Source organism: Oryx dammah, unplaced genomic scaffold (assembly GCF_014754425.2).
Source record: "Oryx dammah isolate SB20612 unplaced genomic scaffold, SCBI_Odam_1.1 HiC_scaffold_1, whole genome shotgun sequence".
In the NCBI taxonomy this organism is placed as follows: domain Eukaryota; kingdom Metazoa; phylum Chordata; class Mammalia; order Artiodactyla; family Bovidae; genus Oryx; species Oryx dammah.
The window spans coordinates 99,641,684-99,664,877 of record NW_024070185.1 but is presented as its reverse complement, the minus strand read 5'-3'; the positions used below and the strand labels follow the sequence as shown (position 1 = coordinate 99,664,877).

Genomic DNA, 23,194 nt, shown 5'->3' with positions numbered 1-23,194 from the left:
CTGGTAGGCTGTAGTCCATGGGGTCGCTAAGAGTCAGACATGACTGAGTGACTTCACTTTCACTTTTCACTTTCATGCATTGGAGAAGGAAATGGCAACCCACTCCAGTGTTCTTGCCTGGAGAATCCCAGGGACGGAGGAGCCTGGTAGGCTGCCATCTATGGGGTTGCACAGAGTCGGACACAACTGAAGTGACTTAGCAGCAGCAGCAGCAGCTTGACATTTAGTTCATCTGAGATGTAGTTATGCATTTTAAGTTTAGTCTTATAGCTGATTGAGGGGGAGGTTGCATAGGCTAGGTAGGGTAACTTTGTAAAGTTGTCACCCAGTTTAGCTTGCTATTGTATTAAAAATAATTCTGTATGGGTGAGGATAAGTAGAAGGAAGCTCCTTGCTTTCTTTCCATTTTGCTTGTAGTATAGGTATCTGCAAGCCAAACAAATTTAACGCATCCCTTTCTTTTAATCTCATGACAGTTTAAAGTTCTAGGTCGAAGGTGGTATCTGAATACTTTTTATCACGCAACATCGTTTAACTTTACTACGAGGGAACAGACGGCAGTGGTGTGTTTAGATCTGTATCCAGCAACTGACTACACGGTGAATGTCACTCTACTGGAATCTCCGGAGCAGCCATCAGTGCAAACAACAGTAACCACCGCACCAGCAGGTAGGTGGGGATGTCTTTTGGTTTGGGGTCTTAAGACAACAAGTTAAATATGTGTATTGAACTACACGACATGGGGGAGCATAAAGAATGCTAGTCTTGGAGGCAAGAGACCTGGGTTCTCGGTCTAACAAACTGCCAGTTTTGTCTGGGGTACAAGGTCTCTGAATCTTCCCTCCCCCACAGGGGTGCTGGCTCAGAGAGAGTACAGACCAGGAACTGAACGATTTACTCAGGAATCTCTAGGAGTAATAGATCGAGCCTTATGTAAGGTTTTCTATCTTTCGCCTCAAATTTAAGACAGCTGAAACCTAAAGGTAGACATTATGGCCAACTAGAGCCAACTTCCAGGAGTTTGGAAATGTGAGCTCCACTGTGTCGGGCATTGGAGGGACAAGGAGGCCACCTGACTGGGTCTCATACAAGCGCATTAACCCAACACAGAGAACAGTGGCCTAAAGCAGATTAGGCTCCTTCCCCTGTGGCTTGTGTTGTTGCTGTTTAGCTGCTCAATTGTGTCACTCTTGCGACCCCATAGACTGCAGCACACCAGGCTTCCCTGTCCTTCACTCTCTCCTGGAGCTTGCTCAAACTTGTGTCCACTGAGTCAGTGATGCCATTCAACCATCTCATCCTCTGTTGTCCCCTTCTCCTCCTGCCTTCAGTCTTTCCCAGAATCAGAATCTTTTCCAGTGAGTCGACTCTTCACATCAGGTGGCCAAAGTATTGGAGCTTCAGCTTCAGGATCTGTCCTTGCAATGAATATTCAGGGTTGATTTCCTTTCCGGATAGAAGCGGCTGTGTCAACTCCACAGCTCCCCCTAGTGGCAAGAGATGCTGATGTCGCTACAATTAATTTCCTTTTTTTTTTTTTTTTGCCGTGCTGTAGGGCGTTCAGCATCTTTAGTTCCCTGCTGCTGCTGCTAAGTCGCTTCAGTCGTGTCCGACTCTGTGCGACCCCATAGACGGCAGCCCACCAGGCTCCTCTGTCCCTGGGATTCAAACCCGCACCCACTGCATTGGAAGTGCTGAGTCTTAACCACTGGACTGCCAGGGAAGTCCTTCTACAATTAATTTCTTTTGTTCTTTTATCAGTAAGGTTTAAGGGACAAATCTATGGACAGCCAGGCAGAGACGCTGCCCGCTTTGAAGGAAAACAGTAGAATAAGATAGGTCTTGCTCCTGAGGCCTTTATGCTGTTCACCCACTGATCTTTGCGGGTTGAGAGTGAACACTTTGGTCTTTGTACTTGGAAGGCTCTGAAATAGAATAGACACAAGTGAGGGCCATGCAGTACAGGAGAATGAAAATTCACTATTTTATTTTCCATCTCAGATTATGCTTGGTATCAACAGACATTGCACGATGAATACCTCCTCACAGCATAAACCTAGCCCCCACATCCATTTCCAGAATTTGAATATACATTTCCTCCAACTGTTCAATCCTCAGAGGAATAAAAGTCTGAAATTAACACCTACTTCTCCTTGTCAATTAATGTGTAAAGGCACTCGAGTCCTAGGTTCTTTCCTCCCCAGTGTTTTCTCTGCAAAGTCTCTGTCAGAGTGGCCTGCTTGTGATGGAGAGTGTGTTCTAGCTGTTGCATCCTAGGAATCTTGTTTCTTTGTGACTTCTTGGTGGAGGTGGTGCTTAGTCACTCAATCAGGCCCAACTCTTTGCGACCCCATGAACAGTACCCTGCCAGGCTTCTCTGTCCATGGGATTCTCCAGGCAAGAATACTGGAGCGGGTTGCCATTTCCTCCTCCAAGGGATCTTCCCACCCCAGGGACTGAAACTGCATCTGTTGATCTCCTGCCTTGGCAGGCGGATTCTTTATCACTGAGCCACCTGGAAAGCCTATATTACTAAAGTACCTCCAAAGTTGAAGTAATCTTGAATTATCCCAAGTTTCATCTTTCAATGTCTCAATGTGAGTCCCAGAGTTACAGAACTTTGAAAAGCAAAATTAAGTGACAGCTGTACAACACTGTGAGTGTACTAAATATCATTGAATTGTATACATTAAAGTGGTTAATTTTATGTTGTGTGAATGTCAGTGAGAAAAACTCGGTGGATTAGATCTGTTTGTCTTGCTCCTGGGCCTCAGTTACCTTCTGCGTGATTCCTCATGTGACATAATGCAAGTAAAATGTTTAACACAGTTCCTAGTACATAATAATGATGATGACGACAGTACTAGCTTTATTTACTCATTTGTTTAAGTTAGTTTTTATTGGAATATAGTTGCTTTACAATGTTGTGTTAGTTTTTACTGTATAGTGAAGTGAATCAGCTATACGTTTTCATAGATCTCCTCTTTCTTGGATTTCCTTCCTGTTTGGGTCAGCACAGAGCGCTAAGCAGAGTCCCCTGAGCTGCACAATGGGTTCACATCAGTTGTCTATTTTATACACAGTATCAGCTTTAACTTTGCTTTTTGAGCACTGAAGATATGCAGCCATTGTCCAAAGTGCTATCCTTGAGTCAACCCGAACCTACCCAACCTTCTGAGGAAGGCATTGCTATTATTCCCCTTTTACAGAGAAGGACCATGAGGCACAGAGAAAGTTAAGCAGCTTGCCCAAGATCACAAAACTCGTGAGAGATACAAGTGGGATTTGAACACAGTCTGGCTCCCGGGCCCTCATTTTTAATCAGTGCATCTGCTGCTTTTAACTAAATATTAGTGCTCAAAAAAAAAGAAAAATTTTGTTCCTAGAACCTAGCGCGTGTTAGTCCAGACCTCCTTTGCTTTTGTCAGCCTTGGAGCATGAGCAGAAACTTCAAGTGCCGCGGGTGTGTAAATGCATTCATTGAATAAACGTTCATTTCTTATCTATTGTGTGTCAGGCAGGTTCTTATAGCTGACAGTGAAGCAGCAATAAAACAGTCTCAGCTGTCACGGGGTTGGAGTCAGGAGGTTGGAGAGGAGACAGATAAACAAGTAAGGAAATATATCACATGTTAGGTGGGGCTAAGTGGTAAGATGAAGAATAAAATTTGGCAAAGGGAGTGGCAGTTGACGGTCAGGGAGGGCCTCTATTGTAAAGAGACATTTAAGTACAGGTTTGAAGGAGGTGAGGGGAACACCATGTGACAGGCATGTCCTTGGCATGTTCCAGGAACATCAGGGAAGCCAGCATGGCTGCAGCAGAGTGAGTTGGAGAAAGGGGTAGGAGATTCAGTCTCTAGCTTGAGTATAATGAGGGGGTCGTGCTGCCAGGGTGAGAAAGAGAGACTGTGGTTATCTCCTCCTCTGCAAGGTGGACCCCAGATTATCCACAGTGAGTATAATCTGCCGTATGATGTGTCCTCCTCTATAGGCCACCAAGCAATCGGAAGTCTACCCGCCGTGAATTTCAACTTAATTTGGGAAATCTCTTTTCATAAAGTTCCTTGGATTCCGTCTGACCTTAGGCTGCTCATCGGTTGTAGGGCAGGAAATCTGCTCTCTCTGAACATTTTGGAACTTTGCCCATGGTGGCTCCAGGTCTTTCTTGTTGTCTATCCCATGTATTTAGAACCTTGTGTTTCCATTTCTCCTTCAGGCCCTGTTTCTCCCACCCTCCTCCGTTGCTAAAGATCTTGATCTGTGTAGTGAAAGAGCCTCCTTTCTCTGTAAGCAGGGCATCCATATCTATAGTAGGAAATTCTTCAAGTGAAACGCATTGTCTTAAAAAGAAATGGACCCTCTGACATGGAAAACAAAGTAAGAAGGCGGCAGGTAGTGTTGCTAAGTCAGGTTTAGTTGCTAAGTCATGCCCGACTCTTTTGCAACCATAATGACTCTTTTGCAACCACACTGACCGTAGCCTGCCAGGCTTCTCTGTCCATTGGATTCTGGAGTGGGTTGCCATTTCCTTCCCCAGGGGATCTTCCCGACCCAGGGATTGAACCCACGTTTCCTGCGTTGGCAGGTGGATTCTTTACCACTGAGCTATCTGGGAAGCTCCAGTGGGGGCAAGGGGCAGAGATAAATGAAGAATTTGGGATTAACATATACACGCTGCTGTGTATAAGGTAGGGCTTCCCTGTTGGCTCAGGTAAATCTAGAACCTTTACCTAGAATCTTTACCTGATTCTAGGTAAGCAATCTGCCTGCCAATCAGGAGATGCAGGAGACTGGGATTCAGTCTCTGGGTTGGGAAGATCCCCTGGAGAAGGAAATGGCCCTGCAGTATACAATGGACAGAGGAACCTGGCAGGCTACAGTCCATAGGGTCGCTAAAGTCAGACACAACTTAGCCACTAAACAACAGCAGCAACAACATATATAAGGGAGGGAAACAACAAGGACCTACCGTAGAGCACAGAGAATTGTATTCAATATCTTGTAATAACGTTTAATGGAAAAGAATCTGAAAAGTGTATATATGTGTGTGTACATATATGTGTGTATATATATATTGTATATTTGAATCACTTTGCTGTACACTTGAAACAAACACAAAATTGTAAATTAACTATACTTCTATATACAGAAAGGAGGGTACATGACAAATGGGGAGAAAAGTACTGCAATACACTCATAGTTCATTAAAAAGAAAGAAAGAAATATATTGTCTTGCAACACAGTCCCAACTTCCTGTTCTTTTCTCTGAATTTCTCTGTCCCCAGAAAGCTCCCAAGAATTGTCCTAATCCAAATGACTTCCTATTATTGAATGCTTTGCTTCTAAGTCCTGCTTCCTGGTTAAGAGGTTTCCTTTGTCTTTCCTGGAAAATTACCCTCTCTGATCCTTGAGCTGCTGTTGAGTTTCTGGAACTTGTGCTTTCATTGGTCTGATGTGGTGCAGGAAGTCCCCTAGGTTAGTGGTTTTTCACCCAAACCCCACCTTTCCCTAGAACTGAATTTCTAAGACCTGAACTGCTCGTGTTTCTTTGATGGGAACTGAAGCACTCCTTCCTACCACCCTTTCCTTTACTGCATTGCGAGGGATAACCCTCCAGTGTCCAGGGCCTCCTAAGCATTCCATTCTGCTCCGTCAGGCTAGCTGAGTGGTAAGCTTTCAACCTTCATGCCAGCTGTTTCTATTCCTTCTTCTTGCCCAGGCCTGGCTAATATCTTTTGCTATAGATTACTACTTACCTTCTCTGTATTTGCTTTTTGTTTTCGTACTTCGATTTTTGTGCTCCTAACATATAACTTTGAATTCTGCCTGTGAGGTCTTCATAGAGCAAGAATGATGCCTTGCATCAGTCAGTGTTCAGATAAATTCTTCCCACCTTCCCTTTTGTTAGGAGGTATTTATTTCTGTTCAGTTCAGTCTGTGACGTCAGCCTGGGCCTGATCAAAGAGGCACCGTGAATCCTCCTTACATCTCTGCTTTTCTGCTCCTTCTTTTCAAGTTTTAAATCCGTGTATTTCCCGGGCAGACTTCCTTATAGTCTGTGCCATACCTGGTGTTTCAGCTGTAAGAACAATGTCACCTTGAAACTCACTGAATGATGCCTGAAGAACCCTACACTGATCTTTCTAGTCCTTCTCTTATTAAATACGTCACATTTTCTGTAGCTATGTGGTACCACAACTCCAGTTACTGAAAAGCTCTCTATTAGTGCTTACACTGGGTTACCTATTTACACCTGTCAGAGGACCCTTCTTGATAGAATAATACTTACCTCTGATCCCACATTTTGGGGGATCATTTTGTTTTTTCCCCAGAATAGCCCCTTTATTCTTCTCTTTGATGATTTTCAGCCATTTCCCTGACCTAGTGAGTATTTCTATCTTTCCTAGTCTCTTTAGAGTGGTTACATTTGGATATATCTCCTTTTCCTATTGTAGTTTTCTAGCTGGGCTAATAACATTGTACAGGAGGTGGTGATCAAAGCCATCCTCAAGAAGAAGAAATTCAAAAAGGCAAAAGAGCTGTCTGAGGAGGCCTTACAAATAGCTGAGAATAGAATAGAAGCAAAGAGCAAAGGAGAAGAGGAAAGATATAAGCATCTGAATGCAGAGTTCCAAAGAATAGCAAGGAGAGATAAGAAACCCTTCCTCGGTGATCAATGCACAGAAATAGAGAAAAGTAATAGAATGGGAAAGACTAGAGATCTCTTCAAGAAAATTAGAGATACCAAGGGAACATTTCATGTGAAGATGGGCTCAATAAAGGACAGAAATGGTCTGGACCTAACAGAAGCAGAAGATATTAAGAAGAGGTGGCAAGAATACATGGAAGAACTATACAAAAAAGATCTTCATGACCCAGATAACCGTGATGGTGTGATCACTGGACTAGAGGCAAACATCCTGAAATGTGAAGTCAAGTGGGCCTTAGGAAGCATCACCATGAACAAAGCTATTTCAAATCCTAAAAGATGATGCTGTGAAAGTGCAGCACTCAATATGCCAGCAAATTTGGAAAACTCAGCAGTGGCCACAGGACTGGAAAATGTCAGTTTTCATTCCAATCCCAAAGAAGGGCAATGCCAAAGAATGCTCAGACTACCACATAATTACACTCATCTCACATGCTAGTAAAGTAATGCTCAAAATTCTCCAAGCCAGGTTTCAGCAATACATGAACTGTGAACTTCTAGATGTTCAAGCTGGATTTAGAAAAGGCAGAGGAACTAGAGATCAAATTGCCAACACCCACTGGATCATCGAAAAAGCAAGAGAGTTCCAGAAAAACATCTACTTCTGCTTTGTTGACTATGCCAAAGCCTTTGACTGTGTGGATCACAAGAAACTGGAAAATTCTTAAAGAGTTGGCAATACCAGACCACATTACCTGTCTGCTGAGAAATCTGTATGCTGGTCAAGAGGCAACAGTTAGAACTGGACATGGAACAACAGACTGGTTCCAAATAGGAGAAGGAGTACGTCAAAGCTGTATATTTTCACCCTGTTTATTTAATTTATATGCAGAGTACATCATATGAAATGCTGGGTTGGATGAAGCACAAGCTGGAATCAAGATTACTGGGAGAAATATCAATAACCTCAGATATGCAGATGATACCACCCTTATGACAGAAAGTGAAGAAGAACTAAAGAGCCTCTTGATGAAAGTGAAAGAAGAGAGTGAAAAAATTGGCTTGAAACTCAACATTCAGAAAACTAAGATCATGGCATCTGGTCCCATCACTTCAAGGCAAATAGATGGGGAAACAATGGAAACAGTGACAGACTTTATATTTTTTGGACTCCAAAATCACTGCAGATTTCATGACTACAGCCATGAAATTAAAAGACACTTGCTCCTTGGAAGAAAAGCTATGACCAACCTAGACAGCATATTCAAAAGCAGAGATATTACTTTGCTGACAAAGGTCCGTTTAGTCAAAGCTATGGTTTTTCCAGTAGTCATGTGAGAGTTAAACTATAAAGAAAGCTGAATGCCGAAGAATTGATGCTTTTGAACTGTGGTGTTGGAGAAAACCCTTGGACTGCAAGGAGATCCAACCAGTCTATCCTAAAGGAAATCAGTCTTGAATATTCATTGGAAGAACTGATACTGAAGCTGAAACTCCAATACTTTGGCCGCCTGATGGGAAGAACTGACTCATTGGAAAAGACCCTGATGCTGGGAAAGATTGAGGGCAGGAGGAGAAGGAGACGACAGAGGATGAGGTGGCTGAATGGCATCACTGACTCAGTGGACATGAGTTTGAGCATGCTCCAGGAGTTGGTGATGGACACGGAAGCTTGGCGTGCTGCAGTCCATGGGGTCACAATCGCAGTTGGACATGACTGAGTGACTGAACTGAACCAAATATGATTTCAAATTTTCTTCTCCTTCTTCACTTTATTCCATTTTCTCTCAATATTGTCCCATTTGCAAGATCGAAACCTCTTCTGTAAACTGATTTCATTCCTTTTTCAGAGCTTGAGCAAATCTCATCTTTAGAAAGAAAGGGTTCTAGCCAATACCTTTTATGACTTTTTCTCAGCACTTGAGTTTGTAATAATCCCATTGGATTTTATCCCCTTTTCAACCAGGAAGAATCCCTGCTCTAGAATCCCCAGGCTGTTGTTGTTGTTCAGTTGCTAAGTCATGTCCGACTCCTCGGGACCCCATGGACTGCAGGGGTCCAATGCAGTCCTCCAGGCTGCATGTCTGGAGGCCTCCCTCTCCCTTACTGTCTCCCAGAGTTTTCCCAAGTTCATGTCCATTGAATTGGTAATGCCATCCAACCATCTCATCCTCTGTTGCCCTATTCTTCTGCCTCAGTCTTTCCCAGCTCAGGGTCTTTTACAGTGAGTTGGCTCTTTGCATCATGTGGCCAAAGCATTGGATCTTCAGCTTCAGCATCAGTCCTTCCAACAAGTAGGATTGGAAGGACTGATGCTTTAGGATTAACTGGTTTGACCTTCTCAGTCTGGGGCTCTGTAAAACAATCCAGAGCAATTTGAGAGCCTGTGGTGTTGGGGTGACTCTTGAGCCTGTAGACAAACCATGGGTTTAGTCTTTTCTCAGATCTCTTCATTCTGAACAAGATAAAGAGAGACAGAATTTAGGGTAGCTAATCTCCTGTTGTCTGCTAATGTCTGGCTCCCCCAGATGCTCTCTAAAATCCATCAAAATCTGCCACTAATGATCTTTTTGTGCTTCACAAACTTTAGCTAACAGAAGAATCACCTGGAGAGCTTATTAAAGCATAGGTTCCTGAACTCCATCCTAGAGATTCTGACTCAGCAGGCCTGGAGCGCAGACCTCAAAATTTCATTTCTAGTAAGTTTCCAGGCCTTGTTGATGCTGCCAGTCCATGTTTTGAGCAGCACTGCTCTAACCACACAAGCTACTTAGCTACTTCTGGGTAAATTAAAACCCTTACTTAGAAGAAAAGACACGATAAAGAGAAAGACCCCCCCCCCAAAAAAAAAGTGGTAGTCAAAATAATTCAAAGTGCTCATGCCTAAGAAACTTGCACATTTTGCCTGATATGTGAAGTTTTCCTGGTAATTGAATATCTATCAATACCTCATCTAATTATTTTTTTAATGTGGCTACACCAAGTCTTAGCTGTGGTGCGTGGGCTCTAGTTCCCTGGTCAGGGATGGACCCCAGGCCCCCTGCACTGCGAGCATGGAGTCTTAACCACTGGACCACCAGGCAGGTCTCAGTGCTTGATCTATTCTTGCAATGCTAGGTACAGAGACCAAGAGCCTCCATCTCTCCCGGGGGTGCTTTGCTCCCCAGTGGAAGCTCTTGTCTTGATATAACCTCAGTGTATTTACGTGTTGCAGGTGGAAGAGTGTGAGTCTTACCTACCCCACTTCTCCAGACCAACACATGAAGAGTAAAGTATCGACTTTATTTGCCTGAGCAAGTTCCCAGGAATTACCCCAACATAGTTCTAGTAAGAGTGACGCTGGAGAATGAGGCTTAGATATGTGTGGCAAAATGGGGTTTCCTACTGTCTTTCCCCCTGGAAGTTCGGGTAGCTGAGTCTGCACAGGGACCCTTGCCTGGCTTACCCACCCAGTCTCAGGCTGACGATCCGAGAAGGAATGGGCAGAGACAGGTTACTCACTTCTCGGAGACGAGATACACATGTCCCTTGCGCCTGAGTCTAGGCAGGTCCCAGACAGCAAGGATCTGCTTCTTTGGGCAGTGACCTATGACATATGAACTCCACCCACTAGGAAATGTGACCGAAGGAATAGTAGCCTTCTTCTTACCTGTCAGATTACATATTTACTTTTCATTCCTTGAGGATTAGTGAGTAGGGAGTGGAGAGAGGCCGTAATTGTTCTTTCTTTTGTAAAAATCAGGAGACAGGTAACTAGCAAGCTTTAACACACATGACCTCTGTAATGTCAGAGAGTTGATTGGGAAAGGTCCATTCTAGTTCTACGAGTGTATGTTAGGAAAGTAACTCTAAGTTCCTCCAAATTCATATATTTCAACATCCAAATTTCTTGACTGATTTCTTTACCATTGTTATTACATTTATCTGTTCAATTCTGTGTTTTCATTGATATATACAACTTATTCATAGAGTAAGAGTTTATTATTGGTGTCAAATTATTTGTGTCAAATACTTATCCTGTTTTATCATTTTTTAAAATTTGTTTATGATGTCTTTGATGTATAAAGGCTTTAGGTTTCTATGCAGTCCAATTGATTGATCTTTCCTTTGTGATTTATTGCATTAATGTTAAATACAGATTTTTCAAACAAAAGTTTTTATTTATAGCCCATCTTTTTTTTCTAGGACTTTAAGTAACCTGCATCATAGGGAAAGTGTTAGTTGCTCTGTTGTGTCCGACTCTTTGTGACCCCATGGACTATAGCCCTCCAGGCTCCTCTGTCGGTGGGATTAACCTTGCAAGAATACTGGAGTGGGTTGCCATTTCCTCCTCCAGCAGATCTTCCCAACCCAGGGATCGCACCTGGGTCTCCCGCATTGCAGGCAGATTCTTTACCATCTGAGCCACCAGGAAAGCTAAGTGACCTGCATGGGTATATAAAATGAGTAGGTAACCTAAAGAAGAATGTAAAACAAACTCAGGGACCTAAAAAGGATGTCAGAATAAGGCTAAGAATAATTCATATCCTCATAATCCATTTACTTTTTCATCAGTGGCTCCCACATTTAGGTTTAAGTTTTCATCCCATCTAGCCAGGAAGAAAGCCATTACATGACTTATAAGGCTACAACAAATGGTGTTTCTGGAAGGAAGTAAAGTTATTTTCAACATATAGAAATTTCTGATTGGGGGAGGGTGGTTCATAAGTAATTCAGTGTTTGAGCAGCATTTTATGAGAGTTTTATGATGCTGTTTCTTATATTGCCCCTCAACATGGCTCATTGTATTTTAGAAAAACATAATTCATTGCGGAGTGGGCAAGGAAAGGTGCCTCAGAAATGCCTGTGCTCTGCTGATCTGACTTGATTCAGGGGTATGATTAGGTTAGTTTAGATTATTTGGAGGAATGAACTGGAGTCCATGTTTTTCAGGAAATATTTCCTAAATATTGCTGCTCGATAAATTATGGGGCCCATGTGTTTAGATGATTCTGTCTCATCCATCCCAAGGAAAGAGTTGATCTGTGTTGCCAGTTGAATTACAAGGATCTGTGCCTGAAAAGAAGGCTGCCTGCCTCCATTATAGGGCTAAGCCGAGTCTAGGGAGCTAAGCTAAGGGAAATGTACAAATCTGCCCTCCATGGTTGAATCTCAATTCCTGTCCTTACAATGTGATCACATACTTTTAGCCTGAAAATCTCATGGTAGTTGTAACTAGATACCAAATTTGTCTTAAGAAAAATTTCAACAAAATAATGAACTCTCAACTTGAATAATGGTTATATCCTTCTAAGATAAACTGAAATATACATCAAGGACAACTAAAATGATACCCTATTTATAGAGTTATAGAAGGGCTATAAAAATAGTAACTGTGCTTTCCAGATAGTTGATTTGTAGCCATTTTTTTCTTGACAGTATTTACCTTGAAAAACCAACTGTTTAGGCTGCTCCTAATTAGAGGTTTAAAACCAAATCATTTATGACTAAGAGAATGCTGGTTTTTCTGTTCTCTTTAGAAGAGGACTGCTTGCATTTAGTTACTTCTAAAATAGTGTTGGTAAATTTTTAAAAGTATCTAAAAAAGAGGAACAGGCCACTTTTCCTCTATTCCCTGGTAGAATGCCTGACTGATGAAGTGGCTTACGATAGCAGGTTTTCTAACAGCATGCATAATTTGAGATCTCTTGGGACCTTATAAACCTTCCCCTGTAACTGACTGCTGTTCACAGAATTGAAGTCCAAACAAAAGATAGTAAAGACCACAAATAATTTAACATGGTTTCTGGTATTTTTCCACAAAATGATAAATACTGTAATAACATTTCTGGGTGGAAAAGGTATGTCTGAAGTCAGCCTGCTTCTCTTATAAGCCATCAGCCTGAGAAACTCATACTTGCCATTGGCCAAGCCAAAAATCAGCATATATTTTGCATGGAATAGCCAGTCATCCGTAATATGCCAAAAATGGAGAGAGAAAATGGTTGTTCTCTTTAAGATAATGACATTGTAGATCCAGCTAGGTAGAACCATACTCAGAGGATAAATAAAGATGAATAAGTTCTTTGGAACTGGCCCTCATCACTAAATGGATTTTAAATGGCTTTAGATGCAATGGCTTCGTCTCATTCTTCCATTTCAGGGCCACCATATTCTAATCATGTGTACAGACAAAGAGGCTCCAAGGCTCTCTCCTTGGCTGAAATCAGACAAAAGACCACTTCCTTCTCAGTTTACCCTATTCGTTAATACAATACAAAGGAAACTTGACTACTTGATGTTCTTTTTTCTTTTCATTTCCTTGTGACTTTTTAATTTGATGTAATTTCAAATTTCTCTCTCTTGTTCTCTCTTTCTCTCCCCTTTTCTTGAAATAAATCCCACTTGGTCATAGTACATTATTTTTTTTATATGGCATTACATTCTGTTTCTTTGAGTATTTTTGCACCAATATTCATAAGTGATGTGAATTTATAGTTTTCTTTCTTCTTCGGTACTATCCTTATCAGGTTTAGACATTAGTATTTTCTTTGTTTCATAAAAAGAATTGGAAAGTTTCCTTCATCATCACAATTTATGAAACATTTGGACTACCTGTTCTCGGATGGTTTGGTAGAATTCCTCTCGGTAACAGTCTAGGCCTAGGGATTTTCTGTGTTTGTTCCTTGATGATGGTCTCAATTTTTTTTTTAATGGACATTGGTATGTTTCAGCTTTTATTGTCTAATGGAGTCCATTTTGGTAAACTGTATTAGGAATTACCCATTTTATCTGTTTTCAAAATTCATTTGCATGGTGGTCTGCAAAAGTAACTTTTTGAATTCTCTTTTATTTCAAAGATTAGTTCTCCATTTACTTGATTTTTTCCTTTTTATTTTCTAGCTGATTAGTTAGCAGTTTGTCTATTTTGATAAGTATTTTCAAAAAGTGAAGATTTTTTTTTTTATTAATTAGATCTACTATTTGTTTCCACAATTAGATCTACTCCACATCAGGGATTAGCAAAGTATGGACCGTGGGCCAAATCTGGCCTGTCATCTGATTTCATAAGAAAGTTTTATTGGAACACAGTCAAGTCATTTATTTACATATTGTCTGGTTGCTTTTGTGCTACAAAGCCAGGATTGAGTAGTTGTAACAGAAGTGTCTGGTCCAGAAAACCTAAAATATTTACTATTGGACCCTTTATAGAAACCTTTCCTGACTCTTGCTCTACATCATTAATTTCTGCTCTCTTATTTCCTGTATCCTTTCTTATGCTTCCTTTTGCTTTATAAAAGTGGTTGTAGTTTATCTGTATTCTTCTATTTTGGGTTCTCTTTTGTCTTATAGGGGCTTCCCTTATGGCTCAGCTGATAAAGAATCCGCCTGAAATGTGGGAGACCTGGGTTTGATCCCTGGGTTGGGAAGATCCCCTGGAGAAGGGAACGGCTACCCACTCTAGTGTACTGGCCTGGAGAATTCCATGGACTGTATAGTCCATGGGGTTGCAAAGAGTTGCCTGAGCAACTTTCACTTTGACTTAATCAGATCTTACTTTCTCCCTGCACTTCTTTTTCCTGTCACCACATAGTTTTCAAAGGATACCTATTCCTTCGTTTTTATTCTCCGCTTTCCCAGAAGCAATATCTTTCTCGTTGTTCAGTTGCAAAGTTGTGTCTGACTCCTTGCGACCCCATGAACTGCAGCACACCAAGTTTCCCTGTCCTTCACCATCTCCCAGAGTTTGCTCAAATTCATCTCCACTGAGTCACTGATGCCATCCAACCATCCCATCCTCTGTTGCTCCCTTCTCCTCCTGCCCTCAATCTTTCCCATCATCAGGGTCTTTCCCAGTGAGTTGGCTCTTTGTATCAGGTGGCCAAATTATTGGAGCTTCAGCTTCAGCATCAGTCCTTCCAGTAAATACTCAGGGTTGATTTCCTTTAGGATTGACTGGTTTGACCTGAAGTCTCATAGATTTTTCTTATTTTGCTTGTAGTTAGTACTCTGATATGCCAGGTCTCTTTTTCAGGATTTTCACCCTTAAGGTGAAATTCCTCTTTCTGGGAGTGACTCTGACTAATGATTGGGCCCTTTGCTTCCCTCTTCTCTTTCACAGGTCTCTTCTAGCGCCCCCTCACTCTCTAGAATGATGTGTGGGCAATTGAGAGATAGCTTTGCTGGGACTTGCTATTTGCTTTTTCATAAAAGGTGATTAAAGTTTGCAGTTTTCTCTTGTCTTCCAGTGGTGACGACAGCATTGGTTTTATTTTGTTCTGTTTGCTTTTGCAGTTGATCTGAAGTATATTTTGGAGAATGTATGGAGAGATTTGAATTTAAGGGGCCACCATTATCAGTGAAGTAACTGGAACGCTAATCTTAATGAAGTCTTTTTTGAACATTTATTTCTGGTTGTGCTGGGTCTTTGCTGCTGCACAGGCTCTTCTCTAGTTGTGGCGAGCGGGGGCTTCTCTTCCTTGCAGGGCGCGGGCCTCTCATTGCGGAGGCTTCTCTTGCTGTGGAGCATGGGCTCTAGAGGTTGTGGGCTTCGGAGCACAGGCTCAGTATTTCTGGTGCATGGGCTCAGTTGCTCTGTGGCAAGTGGGATCTTCCTGGATCAGGGATCCTACCAGTGTCTCCTGCATTGGCCGGTAGATTCTTCCCCACTGAGCCACCAGGGAAGCTCTGTAATAAACTCTTCAAGTGCTAACTTTCCGCCTCCATATCCCTGCTCTCCTGCCCTTTCTTCTACCTGGAAACCTCACCCTTCTTCTTCAGTTCCTATATTCCCTTCTTTCATGATGCCCTCAACTGAAAGTACATGTTCTTCTTTCTGAATCTTTTTCAGGAGGAAATATTGGGAGGAGTTTGGCACAGTTACTCTGGAGTCGGGTTATCTAAATTCAAATCTCAGATCTGCTGTTTACAATCTCTGTGCCTTTAAGCAAGTTATTTAACCTCATGTGGCTAAACTGCCTTCACTATAAAAATGGGAATAAGGTTATGGATTTGTTGTGAAACTAAATGGGTTAATGCACATGGAAAACCAGCATATGTGATATGCAGTAAGCATCTATCAAATGTTAACTGTGACTTAAATTTATATTACAACATTTATTATATACTCCTTTATATTTTTGTTACATTGATATAGTGTGTAACTTCTCTTCTCGATTAAATACATATTAAGGGCAGGAACCATGTCTTATTCAGAGTACTTGTATTCCATTTGGTTAATATATCAGGTAGGGGCTTTCCTGGTAGCTCAGCTGGTAAAGAATCCACTTGCAATGCAGGAGACCTGGGTTCCATCTCTGGGTTGGGAAGATTCCCTGGAGGAGGGCATGGCAACCCACTCCAGTATCTGTCAGGAGAATCCCATGGACAGAGAAGCCTGGCAGGCTATAGTGCATGGGATCGCAAAGAGTGATTGAGCAACTTTCACACTCCCAGTATATCAGGTGCTTAGATTTCCTCATATTGCTGACTGCTTACATTTTAACAGTAGGGAACGCCATGCTCGCCACTGTCCTGGACACTGGGTGTACAAAGATGAATGAGACATGGTGTTTCATAATACACACAGGCATAATTATACATACATAGTAATATAATGCATAAAGTGTAGTTTGAAGTTGCAGGGGACTCTGGGAGCCCTGAGAAAGTAATGACTGATTTTGCCCAGAGTTGCTTGCCTGCATTAACAAAGCTGAAACATAATTTCTAAGAATCTGATGAACTAAGAGCCAAAATTTTTCTTCTCTGAGTCATTCTTGCAGGTCTGGTTTTTCAGCTTTAGGCTTCTTGTGGGTGGGGAAATGAGAGAGAGAAGGCAGAGTGACCACTGAAAGTACAGCAGAGAATGGCCATTTGAGTGAGAGACCGGGCATGTATAATACTTAATAGAGCAAAGGATCAGAGAGTGGGGCAGGACAGGATTCAGCGTGAGCTGCCTTCTACTGGGGACCCTTTTCCACTCCAAGTGAGTCAGCAGGGATTCAACCTACCTTTAGTTCAAACTGTGAGCCCCTTGGATGGAAGGAAAGGAATCTAGACAGAGTCACTCTCTGACCAACATGGACCTAAACTTAACCAGTGAGACGTTTCCTGTGAACAGAAGGAATTGTGGACCCACCATTACTGTAACATGACAGTTATTTGTGGCATGCAGGATCTAGTTCCCTTCCCAGGGATTGAACCCAGGCCCCCTGCCTTGGGAACACAGAGTCTTAGTGACTGGACCACCATGAAAGTGCCAAGATTATATTTTAAGATTTATTTTTTTCACTTGTTTATTTTCTGCCTTTCTCACTAGAATGAATTCCATTCGGTGCAGGGATTTCATTTTCTTACCACTTTATCCTGCTCCAAAGCATGCCTGGCACATGGTGAGAACTTTCTAAATATTCACTGAATGAATGAGTAAACTTACTCCAAGAAGGACCATAGGAATCACCTTTGGAAGTACATTCCACTTGTAGGTTACTTGGTGGAGAGTTGGTATCTTCACTTTCCTATCTTTTCATTCAAGGATGTGGCATTTTTCTCTTTATTGTTTTCTTTCATGTCCTTCAGAGGAAAAAAAATCTTCATGTTGTTGCCAAAATCTTGACTCCCTGTCCAACTGATGCCAAATAGAAATATGGAGACAGAGTTTGGAGAAAAGAAAAAAGTAGATTTATTCTTTGCCAGGCAAAGGGGAAACACAGTAGGCTAATGCTTCAAGAGCTGTGCATTGCTCTCTGGGAGATAGGGAAAAAATTTTATATCCTAATGAATGTTTTGCTTTTTTTTTGGGCAAAATTTCAAAATGGCTACAGCAACCGGTCTGGTGTCTCTGAAGTTATTGACCTGTGACCTTTTTGAAATGTAGAATGCTACAAGAGAAGAATGCCAGGTGCATAGTAGAATTTATATGGAATCAGAGAGTAATTAGTTTTGTTGAGCTTTGTGAAGGACAAATCTAGCTACAAGTGTTTGTAGTAACAGCTAAAGAATAATCAAGATTGCTCACCTCTTTTAGGCTTATTTATGCTGTTTCCCCAGCTTGTTCATTGTTTCCTTATTTTCCTTGTTTATCAGAAAAGAAAGGTCTCATGTCTGTTTAAGAAAAGTATTATTTCGATTTTCCTGCCACAAGATAAGTCTTGGACATTTCTTCAGTTCAGTTCATTCGCTCAGTTGTGTCCGACTCTGCGACCCCATGAATCGCAGCATGCCAGGCCTCCCTGTCCATCACCAACTCCCGGAGTTCACTCAGACTCACGTCCATCGAGTCAGTGATGCCATCCAGCCATCTCATCCTTCTCCTCCTGCCCCCAATCCCTAAGACTCTTGAGAGTCCCTTGGACTGCAAGGAGATCCAACCATTTATAGTTAGATTTATTCCTAGGTATTTGAAGTTTGTTCATGGTTTCTTCTCTTGTGAATAGAGATCTTTTAATTTTTCTGTTTTATTTGTAGTTTCAGTTTACTTGTGTGAGCAGGCCTATGTTCATCCTGGGGGCTCAAAGGGAGAATCCATTTCCTTGCCCTTTCTGGTTTCTAGAGCCTGCCTGTATTCCTTGGCTTGTGGCCCCATCCTCAGTCTTGAATGCTCCTCAGTTTAACCTTAAATTTCTTTCTGGCCCTGATCTTGTCTCCTTCTTTTAAGAACCCTTGTCACTGCATTGAGCCCATCTGAATAATCCAGGATAATCTTCCACACTGTAATTACATTTGCAAAGTCTTTATGCCATTAAGGTAACATGATGCAGATTCTAGGAGCTAGGATGTAGACATCTTTGGAGGGAACGTTATTCAGCCCACTATACTTGTTCTCGCAGATATGTAGAAAACTGTTAGTTTTTCTCTGTTCTTACCTTTGGGTGCACTTTGCCAAATTCCTATTATTTGTTTTTCTGTTGTATATTCATTTTTTAGTTGATTCTTTTTGATTCAGTAGCAGTTGCATAATTTGATCCCTTTTTTTTCTGGCATTTATAGCTCATCTTTTCATTGCCTAGGTCTGCATTGTCTAGAATCTCCTGAGTATAGAGGAGCCTGGCAAGGTTGCAAAAGAGTCGGACATGACTCAGGGGCTAAACAGCAACAACAGGGCTAAATAGCAGCTGTCAGGCCATACATCCTTGGATTGTTCTTAACTTTACTAGAAATTGCTTCATTGTTTTACCACTAAGTATGGTGGTTCCTAATAAACACTCTTTTAAATCAGCGAGTTTCTATCAAATCAAATCCTAGTTTATGAAGAAAGGAATGTCCATTAAATGTATTAACCATTATGGTTATAAAAGTGACCGTATGGTATTTCTCTTTTGATCTATTACTATCTTTCCCAATAATGATCATCTCTGTATTTCTGGAGTAAATCTCCCTTGTTTCTAGTGTACTGTTCTTTGAACGTATTGCTGACTTCTATTTGCTATTGTTTTATTTTGTATTTTTGTATTTACATTTATAAGTGAGTTTGGCATAGCATGTTCAGTTACTGGTTGTGCCATTCTGTATAGCTTGGGCATTGTTGACTATCCAGTCATACTGATGAATTGGAAACTTGCTACCTTTTTGGATGATCTGGAACGGTTTAAATACTATTAAAATTATATATGTTTTGAAAATTTAAGAAGTGTGAGTTTCCTTGAACCACTACTCAGTTTAGTTCAGTTCAGTTGCTCAGTTGTGTCCAACTCTTTGTGACCCCATGAATTGCAGCACTCCAGGCCTCCCTGTCCATCACCAACTCCCGAAGTTCACCCAAACTCACGTCCATTGAGTTGGTGATGCCATGCAGCCATCTCATCCTCTGTTGTGCCCTTCTCCTCTTGCCCCCAATCCCTCCCAGCATCAGAGTCTTTTCCAATGAGTCAACTCATTGCATGAGGTGGTCAAAGTATTGGAGTTTCTGCCTCAGCATCATTCCTTCCAAAGAACACCCAGGACTGATCTCCTTTAGAATGGACTGGTCGGATCTCCTTGCAGTCCAAGGGACTCTCAAGAGTCTTTTCCAACACCACAATTCAAAAGCATCAATTCTTCAGCACACAGCTTTCTTCACAGTCCAACTTTCACATCCATACATGACCACTGGAAAAACCATAGCCTTGACTAGACGGACCTTTGTTGGCAAGGTAACGTCTCTGCTTTTGAATATGCTATCTAGGTTGGTCATAACTTTCCTTCCAAGGAGTAAGTGTTTTTTAATTTCATGGCTGCAGTCACCATCTGCAGTGATTTTGGAGCCCCCCAAAATAAAGTCTGACACTGTTTCCACTGTTTCCCCGTCTATTTCCCATGAAGTGATGGGACCAGATGCCATGATCTTAGTTTTCTGAATGTTGAGCTTTAAGGCAACTTTTTCACTCTCCTCTTTCACTTTCATCAAGAGGCTTTTTAGTTCCTCTTCACTTTCTGCCATAAGGGTGGTGTCATCTGCATATCTGAGATGATTGATATTTCTCCTGGCAATCTTGATTCCAGCTTGTGCTTCTTCCAGCCCAGCTTTTCTTATGATGTACCCTTTATAGAAGTTAAATAAGCAGGGTGACAATATACAGCCTTGACGTACTCCTTTTCCTATTTGGAACCAGTCTGTTGTTCAGTATTCTTGCCTTGAGAACCCATGAACAGTATGAACAGAACCACTACTGTTTATCTCTAAAACCATCTTCTATACCTAGTAGCGAGATTGCCTTATCCTGAATCACCTATACTTTCTTCCCTACTTTGTCTTACAACGTTTGAAGTAAAGCTTGTGACCTGTGGAACAGGTTTTCTTCGGGCAAAGCTGCCCAGTCCATAAAAAGGGGTCACGTCCTTTGGCTTGGCTTCTTTCAAAGGAACCTGTTGGTTGAGGGGCTTACACAATAGGGTTGGCTCTCATGAGATTTTCTTTTTTTCAGGTGCTTTGGGAGTTGTCTTTATCACATATTAGTCATCACAGTGTTCCTATGAAACTTCTTAGCAAGTCTGATATATTATTTTCAGTTTAGGGACAGGGATCATCTTTGAAGGAAGTAACCTCTGAGTTTTGAATAACTAGTCTTTATTTGGGGCTTCCCTGGCGGCTCAGGCAGTAGAGTCTGCCTGCAATCCAGGAGACCCTGTTCGATCCCTGGGTTGGGAAGATCCCCTGGAGGAGGGAATGGCTACCCACTCCAGTATTCTTGCTGGGAGAATCCCATGAACAGAGGAGCTTGGTGGGCTACAGTCTACGGATTCACAGAGAATTGGACAGACACGACTGATCGATTAACACTTTCATAGTCTTTATTTTAAAAGCTTGAAGAATGTGCCTCTATATTACACAGTACCAGATTTGAACTATCTTTTGGATTGATTACTATGACATTGAGCAGAGACCAACAAATGGTTCTTTGGTAGTAAAAGATGAGGAAGCCCAAACCAAGAGGGACCATTCCCTGCTTTCCATCACGAAAAGCCAGACTGTTTGAGGTGGCCTTTTTTATTTCCTCAAGGAGCAATCCTCAGTTCTCTGCTGAAATGTTGCTCTCAGCTCAGAATTTCAAACTGGTGCTTTTTTGTCTAAATGAGGTTTGTCCAAGGCAAGGACAATGAGTTTTAGCTTAGGAAACCAAGGGAATTTGCAGTGAATAGACTTAAATAATTTTTAAGAAGGATCCTCTGATTGGGTATCTTTTGGTTGTGAATCTTTCATCAGGACTGAGTTTACAGGAATATAAAAGTGGAGTTTTTTGGACTGCTACCACTAGTTTCTACATTGAAATAGTGCAGAAGGCATCCTCTTGTAAATGCTAACCTTTGGAAGATTGTTCAATGAGAAAGTAATATTTTGGTATAAGGTGTAAGTTGATTTCTCATTCTTTTCCTCTTGCAGTACAACAAACCATCAGTAACATTTCAATATTTAATGAAACCTGCTTGAGATGGAGAAGTATGAAGACAGCTGATATAGAGGAGATGTATTTAGTAAGTTACTGAAACTTATTCCTTTTTTAGGTGTTTGTCTTGTGTGGAAGGTTAAAAAAATATCAACAAACCCAAAGAAAAAAAGACCACTTAGATAGCTTCCATAATCAATGAAAGATTTATAGTTACAGTTGCAATAAGAAGCAAAAACCATATGAGCCAGGAATCCCACTGCTGAGCAAATACCCGGAGAAAACCATAATTCAAAAAGATACATGCACCCCAGTGTTCATTGTAGCACTATTTACAGCAGCCAGGGCATGGAAGCAACCTAAATGTCCATCGACAGAGGAATAGATAAAGATGTGGTGCATATATACAAAGGACCATTACTCAGTCATTAAAAAAGCAAACTAATGCTACTTGCAGCAGCATGGATGGATCCAAAGATTGTCATACTGAGTGAATAGGTCAGAGAAAGACAAATATCATATGATATCATTTATATGTGGAATCTAAAAAAAAAATGTACTAATGCCTATTTGCAGGTACCAGTGCCTATTTGCAGGTACTAATGCCTATTTGCAGGTACCAATGCCTATTTGCAGGTAGCAATGCCTATTTGCAGGTAGCAATGCCTGTTTGCACGTACCAATGCCTATTTGCAGGTACCAGTACCTATTTGCAGGTAGCAGTGCCTACTTGCAGGTACCAATGCCTATTTGCAGGTAGCAGTGCCTATTTGCAGGTAGCAATGCCTGTTTGCAGGTAGCAGTGCCTATTTGCAGGTACCAGTGCCTGTCAGACATGGAGAACAGACTTGTGGATTTAGCAGGGGAAGGGGAGGGTGGACTGAACTGAGAGAGCAGCATTGAAATATACGCATTAGCATATATAAAATAGATAGCTACTGGGAAGTTGCTGTATAATAAAGAAGGCTCAACTCAGTGCTCTGTGACAACCTAGATGGGTAGATGGCATGGAGTGGTGGGAGAGAGCTTCAAGAGGGAAGGGACATGTGTATACTTACGGCTGATTCACGTTGTTGTATGGCAGAAACCAACACAACATCATAAAGCAATTATCCTCCAGTATGAAAAAAGGATACAAATGAACTAGAGGTAGGGGATAAGAGAGGGAGGGATAAATTGGGAGATCGGGACTGACATGCATGCGTGCATGCTAAGTCACTGCAGTTGTGTCTGACTCTGTGGGACCCTAGGGACCATAGCCCACCAGGCTCATCTGTCCATGGGAGGTACTTGTAACAGAGAAGCAAGTCACTTATTCCAGGATTCTCCAAGCAAGAATACTGCACTGGGTTGCCATGCCCTCCTCCAGGGGTTCTTCCCAACCCAGGGGTGGAGCCCACATCTCTTCTGTCTCCTGCATTGGCAGGCAGGTTCTTTACCTCTAGTGCCACCTGGGAGGCCCAGGGACTGGCATATACAAGCTACCATCGAAGAAATAGATAACTGGTAAGAGCCTGGGGTATAGCACAGGGAACTCTACTCAATACTCTCTAATGAGCTATACGAAAAAGAATCTTTAAAAAGTGGATATATGTATATGCATAACTGATTCACTTTGCTGTGCATCTGAAACTAACACAACATTGTAAATTAACTATACTCCAATAAAAATTAAAAACATAGAATAAAAACTGAATGCAATTCTT

At 41.7% G+C, this 23,194-nt stretch overlaps 1 protein-coding gene across 1 annotated transcript in view; it reads left to right on the top strand.

The window, feature by feature from the left end:
* The window catches only part of SUSD1 (sushi domain containing 1), a 135,131-nt gene that overhangs the window by 73,832 nt on the left and 38,105 nt on the right, over nt 1-23,194 (top strand). Inside the window, exons 10-11 of the mRNA XM_040239531.1 lie at nt 477-669; nt 21,485-21,576. Coding sequence (XP_040095465.1) covers nt 477-669; nt 21,485-21,576 — 285 coding nt within the window. The remainder of the gene's footprint in view (nt 1-476; nt 670-21,484; nt 21,577-23,194) is intronic.